The sequence below is a fragment of the Macaca thibetana genome, chromosome 13 (assembly GCF_024542745.1).
Source record: "Macaca thibetana thibetana isolate TM-01 chromosome 13, ASM2454274v1, whole genome shotgun sequence".
NCBI lineage: Eukaryota > Metazoa > Chordata > Mammalia > Primates > Cercopithecidae > Macaca > Macaca thibetana.
The window spans coordinates 15,346,462-15,364,974 of NC_065590.1; the positions used below are offsets into that span (position 1 = coordinate 15,346,462).

An 18,513-nucleotide genomic window follows, 5' to 3' on the forward strand; every position below is an offset into this window, starting at 1 on the left:
GACATTAAATGTTCATAGTGCTTAAGATATTGCATAGTATAATAGTTAGGACCATGGCCCTGGAGACAGAAAACTACAGCCTCTCTTCCACTTATCAGCCATGGGACCCTGGGCAATTTAGCCGCAAAGCCCCCGTTCCTTTATCTATGTGCTAGGGTTGTTATAAGAGTTAAGTGCAATACACAAAGAGCGAGAGAGAGAGTACCTAACATGTATTATGTGCTCAGTAAACGTGCATCATAGTACTCATTGTTACATATATTCCTAACTGCTTTATACATTTTTCCCTGTCCTCTAAGTTCCCTCCCCTCACCCCCACGCCTCAACAGGCCCTGGTGTGTGTTGTTCCCCTCTCTGTGTCCATGTTGAACAAAATTTTAATAGCACTACACCAACCAGCTTTAAAATCAGGACAAAAATATTTGAATTGGATGCTGCACCTTTTTAAGGAAGTCAACATTCGTGCTTTTTTCATCTTAAAGCATGCTCATGAATCAGCAACACCAACAGGAAAAATAAAGCACTGTCTATGACAATCATTTTAGCTTGTTTGCGGAACCAAACAGGTTTACATCAATGAGAATATATTTAATTACTATCAAATAGCAGCTTTAATACCAGTCAAGTCATAGATTGAAAATAAAAACAAACTTATAACTTGGAAATTAATCTTTAGGAGTTTTGAAACCTTTCTGAAAAAGCTATGTGGCTTTTTGTACCTCAGAAAAATCCAAGCAATATTCTTGGTCAAAAAACACTGATTAATGCAGAAAATGAATCAACTCACTGATAAGACACTAAAAAGAAAAGTGTACCAAAATAATCTCATTTTGAGTCTTGGTTATTTCACTGAGCTAACACATACTGTGTGTTTTCAGTACCAGTTAAACCTTGTTTCTGTGTGTGTACTATTGGTCAGATAACATTGTTACTCTGGAAGAATTCATGACATATGAAGACAAATGCTTGCCCCTAGCACAGTCTCAGCTTCAACTGCTACAGACTGTCACTGAAAAAAAATGTATTGGTCAGTCTGAGCCATGTCAAGTTAACTATGGAAGTAGCAAATCCACAACACAAACTGTGCTAGCACTTTCTTTTCAGGTCTAACTCCAAAATAGGTACAGCCTGGAAGCCACTACCCCAATCTGTGAAAAGTGGTGGAACTTGGCTACGGAGAAGGTGTGGTTGTACAGTACGTTCTCATGGCCCATACCAGGTTCCCACGGAGAGCTGCACAGTTAGCCCTGCAGCATTCACAACAGTGCATTGACAAGATTCCGATGCAGATCAGCACCCATGTGTCTGATGTGAGTACTGTGGAGCCTGCTGGGAGGTAACTGAGTATCCCATGCTGCTCTTCGGCTGGGATGTGCTTGGTCCAGGGTTGGGATATAGGCAGTATGTGTGTTGGAACGCTGATAGTCTGAGGCCATGAAAAGTCCACCTGAGGTAGTGGTAGGAGGAACAAGCCTCACTTTCTTCTGTGTGTGACTGTTGTCTTGATTCCTGGGTGGCCAGTTCCATTCGTGTGGTTATTGCCCTGCTGCTGGTGGTGGTTCCTTTTGTCTCCTTTGTCATCAGGTTCTTCTTCCATTAAAAATTCTGATTTGGGGTAAGGGATTTGATAACCGGCAAAAATGTCTGATGTAGGAAGTGGGTCTTCTAAGAAATGGGGAATCTGTTCTGAGGTAATTCACTTTATTGGGTCCATGGTAAGAAACTTCTAAAGCAAGTGGAATGCTTTACTATCTGGTTTAACTTTGTGTTTTTCCATATACTTGATTAGGCTGCAGTTTAGTATACTTATTTCTTCTGAAATATTTCATTAATGTTGAATGTTCAGGCATCTTTTTTACATCTTCCCAATCTTTATTTGCAGGAAATCCCATTACATTGAGTATTCTGTCCAGCCAGTCATGGTGACAAGGATTACTAGTTATGATGTCCTCTTGTCGACCATGAAATACTGGTTTTGACATTAGTAATTCTTCAAACATACACCCCATAGCCCAAATATCAATAGCTTTGGTATAATGCCTTACTTAAAGCAGTAATTCAGGGGCTCGGTACCAGAATGTAACAATCACTGGATCCAAATCTGCTAATGTAAGCTAGTACAATTCTTTAAAATGTTTTGCATTATCCATTTATAATCAATTTTATTAGACCAAAAACATACTTATGTTTCTTTTCAAGGCAGCCTTTCTCTACTATGTGTGAGGCTTCCATGGGACCAGCCCTAGAAGTTTCTTAAAGGATCTATAAAACATGCCCTTAAATCGTTCTGAGTTCTTACAATTTCCCACATTACTTCGGGTGAGTTTTGCTAAACTTCCCACCACTACACACCAAGCATCATTTTTTCCTCTAGCTTCCCATACTATTTTCCTCACCATCCTTCAACCCTCCTTAACAGTTTCCTTGATGCCTGCCAAGCTCCCCCTGCCACTCAGACCCAAAGCCAAAGTCACATGTCTTAAGCCTTCATTGCTGTAGCACCTCACTCTGGTACCAAATTCTGTTCCAGTAATCTGGAACAAATCAGCCCAAAGCCTAATGGATTATTTTGCTCATAATTCTGCAATTTGAGCAGGGCTAAGCTGAGATGGTTTACTCTGTTCCACATTGCTCATCTGGGGCTGGAGGATGCAGTCCTAAATGGTTCACTCACCTGGTGACAAGTTGCTACTAGTTGTCACCTAGGAGTGCAGCCAGGGCTGTATGCAAGACCCCAGTTTATCACCGTGTGCGCCTCTTAATGGGGCAGCTTAGAATTTCTCACTGTATGATGGCTGGGTGGCAAGAACAAGTATTCCAAGGGACAGAAAGTATTAATAAAAACTGCAGTTCCTTAAGACTGGAAGAGGCTGGAAATGGTTACAACATCATTTCCACTACATTCTATTGGTCAAGCGATCACAGAGCCACCCCAGAGTCAAGTGGACCAAAGAACCACACGAATGGAACTGGCCACCCATGGAATCAAGACAGCAGTCACACACAGGGACCCCCATTGAAGAAAGTGAGGCTTGTTCCTCCTACCACTACTGCAGGTGGACTTTTCATGGCCTCAGACTATCAGCGTTCCAATACACATGCTGCCTATATCCCAACCCTGGAACAAAGAATTTGCAGTCATATTTAATCTGTCCCATCAATGAAGCTATTAGCTGATTGCTTATTGCTATCATAATTTCATATCTATCCACTCCCATTTTATTATTCCCAATGATGCAAGAGTCTCAGGTATCATTGTGCTAGAAGACACACCAGAACTCCAGGCATCCACTCACAGCTGTCAACACTGAACATCCCTGAACCAGGTTTGTGGTCCTCACCCTCAGATTACTGAAATACCTCTCTGGGCTGTGGCATCAGTAACTTTGGCCTTTCCCATCCTCTAGCCCAAGCCTAAATTGTCTTCCTTAGCTGTGAACCTGCATGGCTGGGGAGATGAAATAGCATCATTGACTTGGCCAGGCTGTGTTTTCAACTAGAAGGATCTCCTCCTAATAGCTTTTCTAACTTTCCAAATTTTATCCTCAATACCTACTCTGAGCAACTTGCTCCAAGGTACAAGAGTAGACTTTTTCTCCCAGGAGGGCCTGCACCAGAAGTCAATGAGTTAATAGTGACGTAGACAGAGGGAGAAAATGGAGCATGAGAGTATAATACCTTGGCGCATTGTGGTAAGGTACCACTGGTACCATTTGCTCCTCTATTCCGAGGGCTGGGATGACTGATATTAAAGGCAAATAGAGAATTTGTCTTAGGAAAGTGTTTTTGGAACCCGCTGCTTTGGACTAACTTTGCTCGATGGAGATTGATGCTAAATGTCTGAATATAGCATTTCTTTAGGCGGACTTGTGGACATCACTTGAGTGCATACCATCTGAAGGTCTGTTGTGAATTTCATCAGCCTTGTGACCAATTATGTTTGTGACTGAGTGTCATCACCTAGATGTCTCCAAGTCCTGCAGGCTTGGGATCATCCTGCTTGTATTTTTTTTTTTTTTTTTTTTTTTTTGAGACAGTGTCTCACTCTGTCACTAGGCTGGAGTGCAGTGGCACGATGTTGGCTCACTGCAACCTCTGCCTCCCAGGTTCAAGCGATTCTCCTGCCTCAGCCTCCTGAGTAGCCAGGACTACAGGCACGCACCACCACGCCCAGCTAATTTTTGTATTTTTAGTAGAGACAGGGTTTCACCATGTTGGCCAGAACAGTCTTGATCTCTTGACCTTGTGATCCGCCCACCTCAATCTCTCAAAGTGCTGGGATTACAGGCATGAGCCACCGTGCCCAGACCCTGTTTGTAATTTTTAAGTAGAATTTACTTGAACCCCTATCCAACATATGGTGGAAAACCCAGTTTGCTCTACCCTATTTCCTAACACCTGAGGAGTACCTCTCGTGTCACTAATTTCTTTTCTCTCCTGACCTCTCTCATGGCTCACATATTTCAATTGTTTCTTGTGTTGGTGCCAAACTGACCCAGAACTCGCCCCAACACACACACACACACACACACACACACAAAACACTATCACAAAACATTTGTATCAGCCCAGTAATTCCTCAAACCTGGCTTTAGAAACACCTGGAGGACTTTTAAACATTCTGATGCCAAGCCTGCTCCCTGGATATTTCAATATCAGCTATGCCTGAGAACCTGTCGACTAGCCCAGTGCTTCTCAAATGCCAGCGTGTGTGAGAATCACCTGGGGAGCTTGTTAAAATGCAGGTTCTGTTTCTGGTCCCTGGGTAAGGCTCTAGATTCTGCATCTCTAACAAGTTCTCAAGTGATGCTGATGCCGCTGATCCCCAGACCACACTTTGACTAGCAAGGAGCTAGCGGATATGAGGGATGACATGAGCTCAGCAAACAGTTACAACCAGACATCAGACACATCAGTGACACCGCATCAGGAACTTCTCAGAGGCCATCCTGCTCCCCCAGTTCCAGCTCCAGGGCTCCCTCTCACTTCTCATTTCCCTCGACTTCTACCCATTCCCAGGCCCTTGTCTTTCTAGGGATGCCATGGCCACTGTATATTTATTTATTTATTTAATTTATCTTTGAGAGAGGATCTCTTTCTGTCACCCGGGCTGGAGTGCAGTGGCACAGTCATGGCTCACTGTAGCATTACCCTCCTGGGCTCCAGTGATCCTCCTACCTCAGCCTGCCAGGTAGCTGGGACTACAGGTACATGCCACCACATGAGGTTAATGTTTTTGTTTTTGTTTTTGTTTTTTTTGTAGAGGTCTTATTGTTTCCCAGGCTGATCTCAAACACCTGGCCTCAAGCAATCCTCCCACTTCAGCCTCCCAAAGCACTAGGATTACAGACATGAGTCACTACACCCTGCTGGGCTGCCATGTCTTTATTGGGCAGCTCAATCTAGTTCCCTCTGTCTCCAAACATAACCTGGTCCCACTCTAAGAGCTGTCTTGCCACACCTAAATGCACCATCGAAAGGATTTGCAGACCCCAAGGCAGTACTGTGCCCAAGGAATGCTACCTCTAGCTTCTAAAGCAGAGGTTCCCAAACTCTCTCAGTTCATGGCATCTTTAGTGTACCAGGAATTTCTTCACAGAGTACTTTAAGCCAAAATAAACACCTGACAGTTCTGTTTCTCTCTCTCTTTTTTTTTTTTTTTTTTTTTTTTTTCGAGATGGAGTCTCACTCTGTCACCCAGGCTGGAGTGCAGTGGCACAATTTCGGCTTACTGCAACCTCCGCCTCCCAGGTTCAAGCAATTCTCCTGCCTCAGTCTCTTGAGTAGCTGGGATTACAGGTGCATGCCACCATGCCCGGCTAATTTTTGTGTTTTTCGTAGAGACAGGTTTTCACTATGTTGGTCAGGCTGGTCTCGAACTCCTGACCTCGTGATCCGCCCACCTCGGCCTCCCAAAGTGCTGGGATTATAGGCGTGAGCCTCCACGCCTGGCCAGTTCTGCTTGTTAAGTAATTGCGTTGAAACAATTTAATGGCAATGGTTTTCATGGGCCTGACAGATGTCACTGTGTTTTCCTCAAAATATTTAAATATCCCATGACACCTCGTGAGTGTGCTGAGGTGCCCCTACAGTCCACACTTTGGGAACCACGGTTCAAAACTAATAGTTGGTATATATGTCACCTCCAAATGCCCTAGCAAGGTAATAGAAACCCATAGTGATGATTGTATGTAATGTAAATGGGGGACTGAATCTGACGGGAGAGGAGGGGATTTCAGAGAGGTGCTGTCCCACCCTTAACACCAGCTGGATCTGGCACAAACAGGCCAACATTACTCTCTGTTGTAGCCAAGAGAGTTACTTTCTAGATTCATCTCCCAGTGGAAGTTCCAAAGGGTGCTGGGATTAGAATAGTATACGAGAGAAAGTAAGGGCAGAAAGATAGTTTGTCTCTTGGTAAAAACTTGTAAACATGACTCATCTAATATCAGAAAATCTAGGAGGAAAGCTTAACTATTATCAGATTGCTGTGACACCTGATGGTGCAAACTGTTTCCAGTTAGGAGTCCAATCCTATGATACAGTGATTCTCAACCTTGGCTGCACAATAAAATCACTTGGAGAGTTTTCAAAAAATACAAATGGCTGGGCTCCCACCCAGACCGGTTAGTTGAGTCAGTCTCCGAAGGCAAGATCCAGAGATCTTTATTTATTTATTTATTTATTTATTTATTTATCTGAGACAGGGTCTTGCTCTGTCACCCAGGCTGGAGTGCAGTGGCACAATCTCGGCTCACTGTAGCCTCAGCTTCATGGGCTACAATCCTCCCATCTCAGCCTCCCAAGTAGCGGGGACTACAAGCGTGCACCACACCCAGGTAATTTTTTTTTTTCTTTGTAGAGACAGGGTCTCACCATGTTGCCCAGGCTGGTCTCAAACTCTCAAACTCCTGGGCTCAAGAGATCCTCCTGCCTCAGCCTCCAAAGTGCTGGGATTACAGGTGTAAGCCACTGCACCCAGTCTAAAAGTTTTAAATTTTGACGAGGTCCAATGTACCTATTTTTTTTGTTGTTCTTGCTTGTGCTTTTAGTATCATCTAAGAATCAACCACCAAATCCAAGGTCATAAAGATGTATGCCTGTTTTCTTCTAAGAACATTATAGTTTTAGCTCTTACATTTAAGTGCTTGAGTCATTTTGAGTTAATTTCTGTATATGGTGTGAGATAAGGGCCCAGTTGCATTCCTTCACATGTGATTATCTAGCACCATTTGTTGAAAATATGATTCTTTCCCTCATTGAATGGTCTTGGCACCTTTGCTGAAAATCAATTGATCATAGACGTATGAGATTATTTCTGGACTCTCAATTCTATTCCATGTATTTCCATCTCTCCTTATGAGGTAGGGGGTGGGACTTGACTCTGGAGGCAAGACTGGGACAATGGACCAAATTGAGGACTAACTGAAACAGGGCTTGGGTGGAAGGAGCTTTTCATAAGACATACCCACCAGTTCACCATGTCAGTTTACTGTTTCCATGGCAACACCAGGACATTAACCCCCCTTCCATGGCAATGACTCGATGACTGAAAAGTTATTATCAATTCCCTAGAAATTTCTGCATAAATTGCCCCTTAATCTGCATGTGTTAAAAGTGGATATAAATGACTGCAAAACTGCCCTGACTTCAGGAGTTTGAGACCAGCCCGGCCAATACAGTGAAATCTCGTCTCCACCAAAAATACAAAAAATTAGCTAGGCATGGTGGTGTAGTTACTGTTAAAGCCCCACACTAGGCCCTTTGAAAAATATGGAGTGTGTCAGAAATGAATCCTATACAATGATGTGACAACTGCAATACAAGATACTGCAATATAGCTGACCTCACCAAAGCACAGGCAGGGGCAGCTCAAAGAGGAAAATGTCACTTCCAGCAAGGGATTGAGGGAGGCCTTTAGGGAAGAAGTGGCATATAAGCCAGATTTACAGGATGGGGGGGATGTAGGGAGTAGATGACAGAGAAGAGAGTGAAAGCTGGGAATCCCAGCTAAAGGCATCAGGTTTATGGAATGAGTAGGAGACAATATTGCGTGTGTTTATGTTTATGTATGTATATAATTATATAGTATAAATTGCTAATTGACAAAGTAATCTATCACATTTTACATTACCAGATTTTACATCTGTTGTTCTAAATAGACTCAGTCATCAGCCCTGTGTGTGGGCTCTTACCCACCCCCATGCACACCTGAGCTCAGACACTGATGGATGGATCAGCTGCCGATCAGGGGTGGCAATAGGGACAAGTTCTCCATTTAGAGTTCCTCCTTCTAGGCACAGCTAACGCAGCTGAATGCCTAATTCCACCCATATTCAGGTGAATCCATGGCCACCGCTGCAGCAGGTGCTGCCCACTCAGAAAGCCTCCACAAGAGAAGCCTCCACACCCCTCTGACTGTTCCTAAGCTCCTGCCATCTTCACCCCACGAACCTTCTGCTTCTGGATGCTTCCTGCCTTGCCCTGTCATCCCCACCCTTGCACTGTCCTCACCATTGGTACAGCTGATGCCCGATGCAACAGAGATCCATGACACCCTGGGCACTGCTGATGGCCTGGGCCCCCCAGTGAGAAGGCACAGAAAAGAGGGTTATCCGGTACTGTTACTAATAATCATAATGAACTTGCCGTTGATATTATCAACACTACTACTACAAATGATAACAATGGACTTTCACTGAATCCCTCTTAACTCCTCCTGTCAACCCTACGTAAAATAGGTTTTATTATTTTCCCATTTTCCTGGTGGGTGAAATGAGGTTGGAAATTTACTAACTTGTTCAGCTTTCAAAGACACCTACATGTTCCTGGCCATGTCTATGCCTCGTGATCACACCAGGGGAGGCAGGAAATCAAGGCTTTGTTGTCCAACTCTGTAGGAGAAGATTTAATCATCATGGGTGAAGAGCGGGAGAAAGAACTCGCAAGCTATAGGAGCTGGAAGGTGCTCCAAGCACCATTGTTCAAGGGTTAGGTGTGGCCAGGATGCAGTGCAGAGTTTCCCTGGTTAAAGACTGCCTCCTCTCAAAGGATCTCAACCTCACTGGCTCCTGCTCACTGTACCCACCTGAAAGGGGCAATCTTGCTGGGTGCTTCCTTCCAAAGCTTCACTTCCTTCTGCTTTTGTAGAGGGGGTTGTTGTGTTATACTGTTGCTACAATGTCAATGTGGATAAGTATGAAAAACAAAATACCTAATGGAAAGATACATAGAGTATGTACTAAACATTTTTAAGGCATACTTATAAACTTCTTAAAACACACAAAGCAAAATTATACGCTCTTCATAAATATCTACATATAAATATAAGAGCAACATCTGTTCATTTTCTCCTCTTATGTTTATATGTAGATTTCCTGGTTGGATACACCCCCGGTCATGCCTGGGCACTGCTTCTCCATCTACAGTTGGGGTTGGCCTGACTGATGTCTGTCTCCCTGGAGGGTACGGTCTACACCTGAGTCTGCTCAGCCTTTCACCCTCATTGCCTGACACAGAGTAAACTGCAGAGGGCTCAGCAGTCTAGCCCACACTGTCCCACTGCATGTAAATAAGCCTCTCCCAGCTGCTGTCTTCGCTGGGTGCCTCACTGCTGGGGACAGTGCACAGCCACCAGATGTGCCACACGACGGAATTTTTCCATGGTTGAGACTCATATCATCTGGAGTAGGACATCACCTATCATGTGTGTTTAAGCCTAGACTGAAAGCTAGTACAGCGGGCTGCCAATGTCCAGTCACCCAGTGTGGGCTAGTCACCCAGAAATGGCTCTGAGGCTGAAAAACATGTTACCATTTTCTAATGAAATGTATGGGGAGGAGGCAGTGTTTCTCCAAAGGGTGAACAAGAAAGAACCACTTGCATCAGAATTACTTGGGAAGTTTTTTTTTTTTTTTTAAGGCAGCTAAATCCCTGAGCTACATCCCAAAACAGTTAAACAAGAATCTCAGGTTGTGCAATCTCTCTTTTTAGGAAGCTCCCTCAAGTGAGTCTTATAGCACAGTAGTTTTAGCACCTCAGGGGCAGTGCAAAGAACTCTGGACTAGGAGTCACAACACCTGAAAGTCTGCCACTTAAAAGCCACATGACTGTAGTAAAGTTACTTGACGTCTCTACATCTGTTTCCTCACCTATAAAATGGGCACACAAATTCTCCCTCAATTGGTGATTGTCAATCACCCAATGCATGTGAAAATTCCCTCGTGGACCAGAAATCACCAGGACCATGACAAGGTACTGAACAGTCCCCTCTGCTGTCCCTGCCCCCTTGGGGCAACTGACCTCTGATCCTGTCCTGAGCCCCTGCATGGAGCCTCTCTGATAAAGCACCTTCTGCCAGGGACTGCAGGCAAGGAACAAGGGGGTGTCCAAAGGCTCCAAGTCTCCTGATTAGTTGAACTTTAGAATGCATTTTCCTATGGAAAATTGCCAAGGAAAGGTGGGCTAAGTAAAAAATAACGATGATAACATGTTTTTGCAGTAAAAAATTGAGTAGGCTTTTGGGTGAGAGGTGGAAACCCCAACTATCATGCATTTCAGCCCTCTGGTGGAAACTGTGCTTCAGGCTCTAAATTTCAGGCTCTAGACTGACTCAGGGATGAATGTTTGGAAGCTGAAGCCAATCTGTGGTCTCTTCTCCTGTGGAGCAGGAGTCAGTACGTTTCATAGAGTGCCAGATTCTATATATCCTGCCACATGCTCTGTTGTTACAGTACAAAGGCCATAGACAGCATGGCTGTGTTGGCAAATACACAAAACAGGCAACAAGCTGTATTTGGCCTTTAGGCTGCAGTTTACCAACCCCTGTACTAACACAAGGAGCTCAAAGGTGGCGGTGGTGGTGTGCTGGAGCTAGCTTATATCAGCTTGCAATAGCCAATTCTTAACATCTCTTCCAAACTCTGTGTCTGTGCCTTCATGTTGGTAGTTTGAAATTGGCCGTATGTGGAGTAGTTATGCCATGGAAATTGGCAAAAGCTGTATACCCATCTTCACCAGCCCCCTGAGAACCAGCTGATCACATCACTCACTAGGCATGTGTCCACCAGGATGAGATTGAGGGCTGGGGTTGGTTGAGCCAGACAGTGCATGGGAATGTGGGAAGAAAATATTAGATGTCAGTTCCTATTTTATTTAGTCCTTCTAAGTTTTTAAATTCTGTGTAAGTTTCATAATGTACCAATGCCCGCATTTCAAGACATGTTCTAGACTTTGTTTAATTGATTAGGATAATTGGGATCAAAAAAATGTTGGGAGTCTACCATTCCTAAAGCTATTTATTATATCCTGTGCTGGATAGCTCATTCACGAACAGAGGGCCGAGTGAATAAGGTCTTCTCTTTCTACTCCCAAGACAGCCTTCCTCTTGTCCCCACTGCCTCACTCGGCCCCAGGACCTCGGATGGGGTAGGAGGAGTGACCAGCTGTGAAAGGAGCCTCTGGTTGGAATGTTTCCTATGGGAGTTTCTGCCACAGATTAAATGCCCTGAGATCACCTTTTGAGAGACATTAAATTTCATGAGATGAACAGTTATCACGTTGGGTATTATGAGTTGAATTATGTCCCCCAAAAAGATATGTTGAGGTCCTACCCCCCAGTAGCTGTGAATGTGACCTTACTTGGAAATAAGGTCTTTACAGATACAGATCAACTTAAGATGAAGTCATTCGAGCGAGCCCTAATTCAGTATGACTCTGTCCTTATAGGACAATCTGGACACAGAAACACAGAGGGAAGACAGCCATGTGAAAATGCGGGCAGAGACTGGAGTTTTGCTGCCACTAGCCGAGGAACTCTGGAGCTACCACAAACTGAAGGGAGGCTTGGAACAGATTCTCTGTCAGAGCTCTCAGAATGAATCAACACCTGGAGTTCAGACTTTGGCCTCCTGAGCCAGGAGACGATAAATTTCTGTTGTTTTAAACCACCCAGTTTATGGTTCTTTATGGGAGCCCTAACAAACCAATACTTTGGGATTCTCAGATGTAAGGCATAAGGGCCAAAACTTTTTCACTAAACATAAAGATCCATGATTACAATTACAGTTAGGAAAATGAAATTCAAAACCACCTGAGTTTATTTATACACTTTTTCCAAAATGCATCTACTTTGCAGGGGAACTCATATTACTATAGAAATAAGGAGAAGGCCATCATTTAAATAGAAGCCTTCCTTTCCTTTCTCCCTCCCTCTCTCTTTTTTTTTTTTTTTTTTTTTTTTTCCTTTCTTCATTTATAAAAATCTTATGGAGTTCCTACAAGTGCCAAGCGCTGCAGTGGTTTCTTGGCATACATCACAGAGCAAAGCACTTGTGGGTCTTACATGCTAGTGGGAGACACAAACAATAAATGTAAGAAGCAAACTATATAGCGTGTTACAGTGAGAACAATAAGACTGGGTAAAGGGGAGTCGGTAATGCTGGGGTGAGAAAAGTTTCCAGCATTCAATGGCATAGCACACACGTATGTGATCACCACAACCATGCCTTTTTGTGAAGTCAGCAGTACACAGGGCCTTGTGCTTCAGTAAGGTGTTGATGCATTCGCTACCTTGGTGGAACCTCACAGGAAGCATGAGTGACCCATGCCAGAGTGACTCGCTATATGTCACCAGGTTGGAAGGGGATGGAGCAGGACCAAGCCCAGGCTGTCTGTGTCTCCATTTGGCCTGCATGTTCAGCCTCCTCAAGGCCATGGTCAGTAAGCCCCATCTTCTTTCTGCTAGTCTGTAAGGGAACCAGAGTCCTCACTGCCATGAGACAGCCCTGGCTCAGAGACTAATTTGAATAGCTGTGTCTCTGTCATGAAAATAGTTTTGGGATATTATGAAGAAGACATGCCCTTCCTCTCCAAAGTATCGGTGTCACCTAGCCACATTTTTTTCTTTTATATACATACATAATATTTCACATATTTATGGCATACATGCAAGTATTCATTACATGCACTGAATGTGTAATGATCAAGGTAGAATGTTTGGAGTATTCATCGCCTTGAATATTTACCATTTCTCTGTGTTGGGAACATCTACTAAATATACTATGTACTTTTTTGTCACTGGGCTGGTGTTGATCACCATCATCAGGATCAGAAACAGAAGCCGCTGACCTTGTCAGAGCTTCCCATGGGTGTCATCTCACTTGAGCCTCCATGCCTGGGGTGCTGTCCCTACTCCTCCTTTATGGCTAAGCTTTGTCTGCCTGCCCACCACCAACACGCCTCTCTCCTGGGATTAGCTCTCCAGCTCTGCTTTGAGGAACATCACTGGCCTCATTGGATACAGTCTTGTAGGGAGTATTGATCAAGGTGTGCTGCCCTTCACTGACCAAGGAGTTCATACATGACTCAAACTAGGGCAGTCACATCATTTGTTTGGAGTCTCAATCTTTTGCTAATTGACAAAAAACATGATTGGCTCTTACCCACCTGAGTGACGAGACCAACGTTTTCTGGCTTCTGTCATTTTTGGCCTGCCAGAAATCCCTGACTTGTTCTTCAGCATGTCTTTCCATTTTGAAAGTTACTTCACATGATAGGCAGAATAATGGCACCCCAAAAACGTGCACATTCTAATCCCCACATCCTGTGAATATGTTACCTTACACAGCAAAAGGGACTTTGCATCTGTGATTAAAGTTAAGCTTCTTTGAGATGTGAGAGTATCCTGCATATTGAGGTGGGCCTGGTGTAAATTGCAAGCGTTATTATATGTGAAAGAAGAAGTCAGGAGGGTCAGAGTAAAGCAGTGTGAGAAAAACCCAAGCAGCGAAGATGGGAGTGGGCCACTAGCCAAGGAACGCAGGTGGCCTCTGGAAGCTGGAAGAGACAAGGAAATTGACTCTCCCCTAGAGCCCCCCGAAGCATTGCAACCCTGCTGATTCTTTTATTTTGGCCCAGTGAGACACATTCCAGACTGACTTCCATAATTGTAAGATAATACATTGCATTGTTTAAACCACAAAGTTGGTGGTAATTTGTTACAGCAGCACTAAGAAATGAATATACCCAATATCCTTCTAGAAAGCTCCTTTCATAGTATACTTTTTGCTTAAATAAGCCAGAAGTGATTATTATTGCTTGTAACTGAAGAGCTAAAAGTAATAAACTAATTTCCAGGCCTCCGTCGCCTATATCCACCCCCTCATTCTGTTTCCAGGCCCTGATTTCTGTTTGACCAGCCTTCCTCTCCCCCATTATGAGGATCTGAGCCCTGCTTAGTGATAGGACCATGCCCTGTTGACAGGCCTCCCAGACACTAACTGGCTGCTCACCTGGTCTCCTGGCTATCATCTGAGCCAGATTCCTTGTCTCTGTGTCTTTTCCACAGGTCAGGTCACGCTGCTCCTTATCTGGGACCCAACTACCCCTTTTCCGTTATCACTTGGCTGGATCGTGACTTGCTGTTACATTTCTTTCTTGCACACTGTACCCTAGACACAGACTCAGCCACTTCTGCCCCAGGATCAATGACCTCAGAACTTACCAAACCCCAGTGGAAGGACTAATTCTAGAGCACAGCATGCACCCAGCTGCTCCTTCCTGCTGCAAGTATCGCACTCAGACTGGCCACATCATAGCATATGACACACACGTGGATGTCTGATGGTTCAGGATAGCAGTACACAAGCAGAAGCTGGTCTCTTTCCAACCCAGAACTTTGTAATTAAACAAGCTTCTTGCTGTATTCTAAAAACACAAATCCTTAAAGTATGAATGAGAAATGAAACCCACTGACATAAAGGTTAGTGAGCAGATTTTGTGTTTTATGTAACTAGTTTGAGTTAGCAAGGAAGGCATTTGATGGGGCAGTTTCCTAATCGCTGACCTCACTGGGGCTCATTTCAGCTTTGCAAACTGGTTGAAATGAAAATTCAATGTGTTTCCTGTTCTCAAATTTATCTGTCACTCCAACAGGTTCATTACAATTGCAGGAGGTGCAGATGAACCATCCGGGGTGAGCTGCCGACTCCAGCATGTTCCGGGAGCCCACCTGAGCCCTATAAAAGATGAAGGGCCGGCGTGCTGATTCCTTTAGGGCAGCCAGCTTCATCAGTTTCTTCTTCTGTGAGGTAAAAGAGATTAATTAGACAGCGCAGGCTTTGAGAGGCAGAAAAACCCAGCACATGTGCTCATCCTCCGGGCCTTTACGCAGGAGAGGAAGAGAAGAGGGAAGGCAGATGGTCCTTGGGGAAGATGATGTGTCAGCCTTGGTACTGGTATTTAAGGGATGAGAAGCAATCATGCCTTCTTTTCCATACCCTCTTGTCCCCCAAATTAAAAATACATTGAGACAAAGAGAGAGATGTAAGAGTAGATGGACACCAAAATCTCAGCTCTATAGTTGTTAAAGTTCGTTTAGGGAATATGGCCTAGATCTATATCCAGTTGAGCTTCCTAAGATTTCTCCCCTCAAGTGAAAGGATGCTCCATGCAGGACGAAATTTGCAGAGCAGGCACACTGCCCTCCGAGTGCTCCCTCACACCCTCCTGCCCCGCAGCAGCACGCCAGGGTCCTGACCCAATTGTGCTGCTTGCCACATGGAGGGCCCCAGCAGGAGGGGAGCGCCGCCCGCCCAGGGCCAGGGCCGGTGAGCCCAGGAGAGGAGAATGGGTGCTCAGTTCCTCCTTGTCTCCCTGCTGTGTGGAGTCCCTCCTTCCCTAGAAGGGGCAAGGAACCAGAGAAGAAGGTATGGGACTCTTCTGCCTGGTGCTTCCAGAAAGGTGGATGTCCCTGTAATATTGGCCAAGATAAGAATTTGCAGAAAAGCGAGAGGCATTGAGGATCTTGGCCTTTTACTTTGGAGTAGCCAAAGGCACAGGAATTTGAGCGAGAATTCTCACCTTCAACTGAAGGGATGGATGACTTTGTCCTTTATCCTTGTCACAGGAGAGACAAAACTCCCCTTTAGAGACCCCCAAGAGAATCGGACTTCCTTTCTCCGCAGAGGCTGAGCTCAAGGATGAGGCTAACGCAAAGAAGATCTCTGGAAAAAGACAGTCAGAACATGTGTGGATTCTGAGAGCAGGGAAAGGTCCCTCCTGTCTGCTGGGGTTTCAGGCCTGGTGCGCAGCCCCTCTCCCCTTGACTCTGTGGCCCACATCTCCCTCCATCACACCGGTTTAAGCTTCCTCTTCTTCCAACAACCTAAGTGTCTGCCTCCTTTTTTCCCACCCTTCCAGAAAGACTCTGGTCATCGCTACAGATCTGGTCATCGCTAGAGACCCTTCCTCTGATGCCCTAGTCCCTGGGGCCTCTCCTCCCCACTTCCACCACCTGCTGGAGATGGGGTATGGTATAGCACGGAGCTGAGCCCACCTGGAGGGAGGCCTTACCCCTGCTGGGTGGGGACAGAAAACACAGCCAAAACCGAGAGTCACCTGGGCGTATGTAGTTTTTATCTGGAACTGCTATGAGATTCCCAGAGTCCACGACCAGTACTTTGTGATCCTGGTCATGAATGCTGAATTTCTTCGGGTTTAAGTTCTTCACCTTTGGACCTAGATCAATATCACCAGATATCAATACTTCACATCGAAAATGAAAGACTCAGTCTTCTCTTCCCCACATCCAAGGGCCCCAGCCTCAGCTCTCCACCCTGCCTGTGGGCTCAGACATCACAGCCACTGAATATTTCTTCCACTCCTGGGCTTTCTATCTCGCTGGGACAAGCAATTTAGCATTCTGTGCAAGCACATGGGTTCCACATTTGGACAGATGGATTCAAATCCAAGCTCTGCTGTAGGACAGAGGACAAGTTACTAAATCCCTCCAAACCTCAATGTCCTCATCTGTGAAATGAGAGTAATAACAGCACCTACTTGAGAGAGGAGTTATGAGAACTAAAATGCTTACTCAAATTAAGTAGCACTTAGCCTGAGCGAAGAAAATGTCTGACATATAAAAAGGACTCTTTATAATCATTGTTTTTCTTAACTCTCTTTTTTGCACCCTCTGATTGGAGGCATCATTCCATCAGCAGTGCCTGGAGTGGGACAGATCCCTGCACTGGCCAGTCTAAGGGAGCGGTGATGGGAGAGTTGGGAGGGGTGGAGGCAGGAAGCCTCCAGGAGTCCAGCACGGTGCAAGGTTGGGCTTTAGCGGCTCCTTTGAAAAGCCACAAATCTTGCACCTTGCCCTGGAGGAAGAACTTCTAGCGGCAGGACCAGCCACAACAGTCCTCAGAGGGTTCTTAGGGCGTGGGCTCCTAGCAACTCATTTGAGCCAGGTCTGCCTAGAGTAAGGTCTTAAAAGGGAACCTCCCCTCCTGGCCTCTGATTGGACAGGTGACCCTCACCTCCACAAAGAGCTCAGGCACTTGTTTGATAAAGGGCAGGGGCCCCCAGGCTGGGCCAGTGACTGTCAAGAATGGGTGGGTGGCTGGAAAATGGCAAATGTGACAATATGACAACACAGTAACCACCACACCATGGGAAGCTATAATATGGGTATCTGTGGTAGGCAATTCTAATGTAGAGAATAATTCTAAGGTGCCATTCTCCCCCCATGCCATAAGCACACGGCCTCTGCCTGGGTTTCTCATTGTAGAATGTCCTCCTGGTCTCCTCATGCCTAGAGAGACGGGAGGATTCCTCCTGTAACACCGGCTCTCCTGCCACCTCCTCCCTGCAGCCCTCCTCAGCCCCCTCTGCACAGGCTGGCTTCCTCTCTGGTGCTGCAGCGCTCTGCACTCGTCAGTGGTACCTGCACACAGGTATTGGCATCCTTGTCTTGCTGCCCTATAGCACTGTAAGCTCCCCAGGAGCAGGCTCCCTGTCTGACTCACCTGTGATCCTCCACCTCCCACCCTGTAGTGCCCCAAGCATCGTGGACACTCTCAGCGTCTATCGAAGAGACGGCTGGCCCCAGGCAAGATCCTAAGTAACTCCCCAGTGATACGGGGTCAGATGAGATCCATGGTTCTCACCCTTGCCTTCCATCAGAATCTCCTCGGGAGCTTTTCTGGGCCCACCCCAGACAGTCTGAGTTCATGGGGCAGGTGCAGGCTGACTGAGAGTCACTGAGCTAGCTGAACTCTAAGCCTTTCCATTTCCCACACTTTAATGTGCAAGAAATCACCTGCAAACTATGGTTCAGTAGGTGGGGTGGTGCCAAGACTGCCTTTCTGATGTGCTCTCAGAGCTGTGGGTGCTGCTGGTCTGAGGACACCCTTTGAGTGGCATGGCCTAAGCCTGTGGCTCTCAACCCTGGTGCACACTGGGAATCACCTGGTGAGTGGTATTTTAAGACCATGGCTACCTGGGCCTCACACTCCTGAGATTCTCATTCACTTAGTCCAGGGTGAGACTGGAAAATGCTATTTTTAAGAAGCTACTTTTCTAGCACTATCATCTTACTTTGTACCTCTTAAGTGCTTCTTAAAGCTGTTCTTTCCTTTTGTTTCTATCACAGCCTGACATAGGATCTCAGCGTCTCACATGCAGACCAGTTCACTGTCCTCCTAATTGGTGTTCTTGCTCATGATCCTTGACCCC

At 45.5% G+C, this 18,513-nt stretch overlaps 1 protein-coding gene and 1 pseudogene across 6 annotated transcripts in view; both read right to left on the reverse strand.

The window, feature by feature from the left end:
- Nucleotides 1-1,290: 1,290 nt before the first annotated feature.
- Nucleotides 1,291-2,311, reverse strand: LOC126934378 (cyclin-dependent kinase 8-like; annotated as a pseudogene).
- Nucleotides 2,312-14,701: 12,390 nt separating this feature from the next.
- Nucleotides 14,702-18,513, reverse strand: part of IL37 (interleukin 37) — a 164,504-nt gene continuing 160,692 nt past the window's right edge. For all 6 annotated transcript variants that reach the window (XM_050752968.1, XM_050752964.1, XM_050752965.1 and 3 more), the window contains 3 exons: nt 16,399-16,518; nt 15,862-16,004; nt 14,702-15,082 (listed from right to left, as the gene is read on the reverse strand). In XM_050752968.1, coding sequence (XP_050608925.1) covers nt 14,834-15,082; nt 15,862-16,004; nt 16,399-16,518 — 512 coding nt within the window. In that variant the 3' untranslated portion in view covers nt 14,702-14,833. The remainder of the gene's footprint in view (nt 15,083-15,861; nt 16,005-16,398; nt 16,519-18,513) is intronic.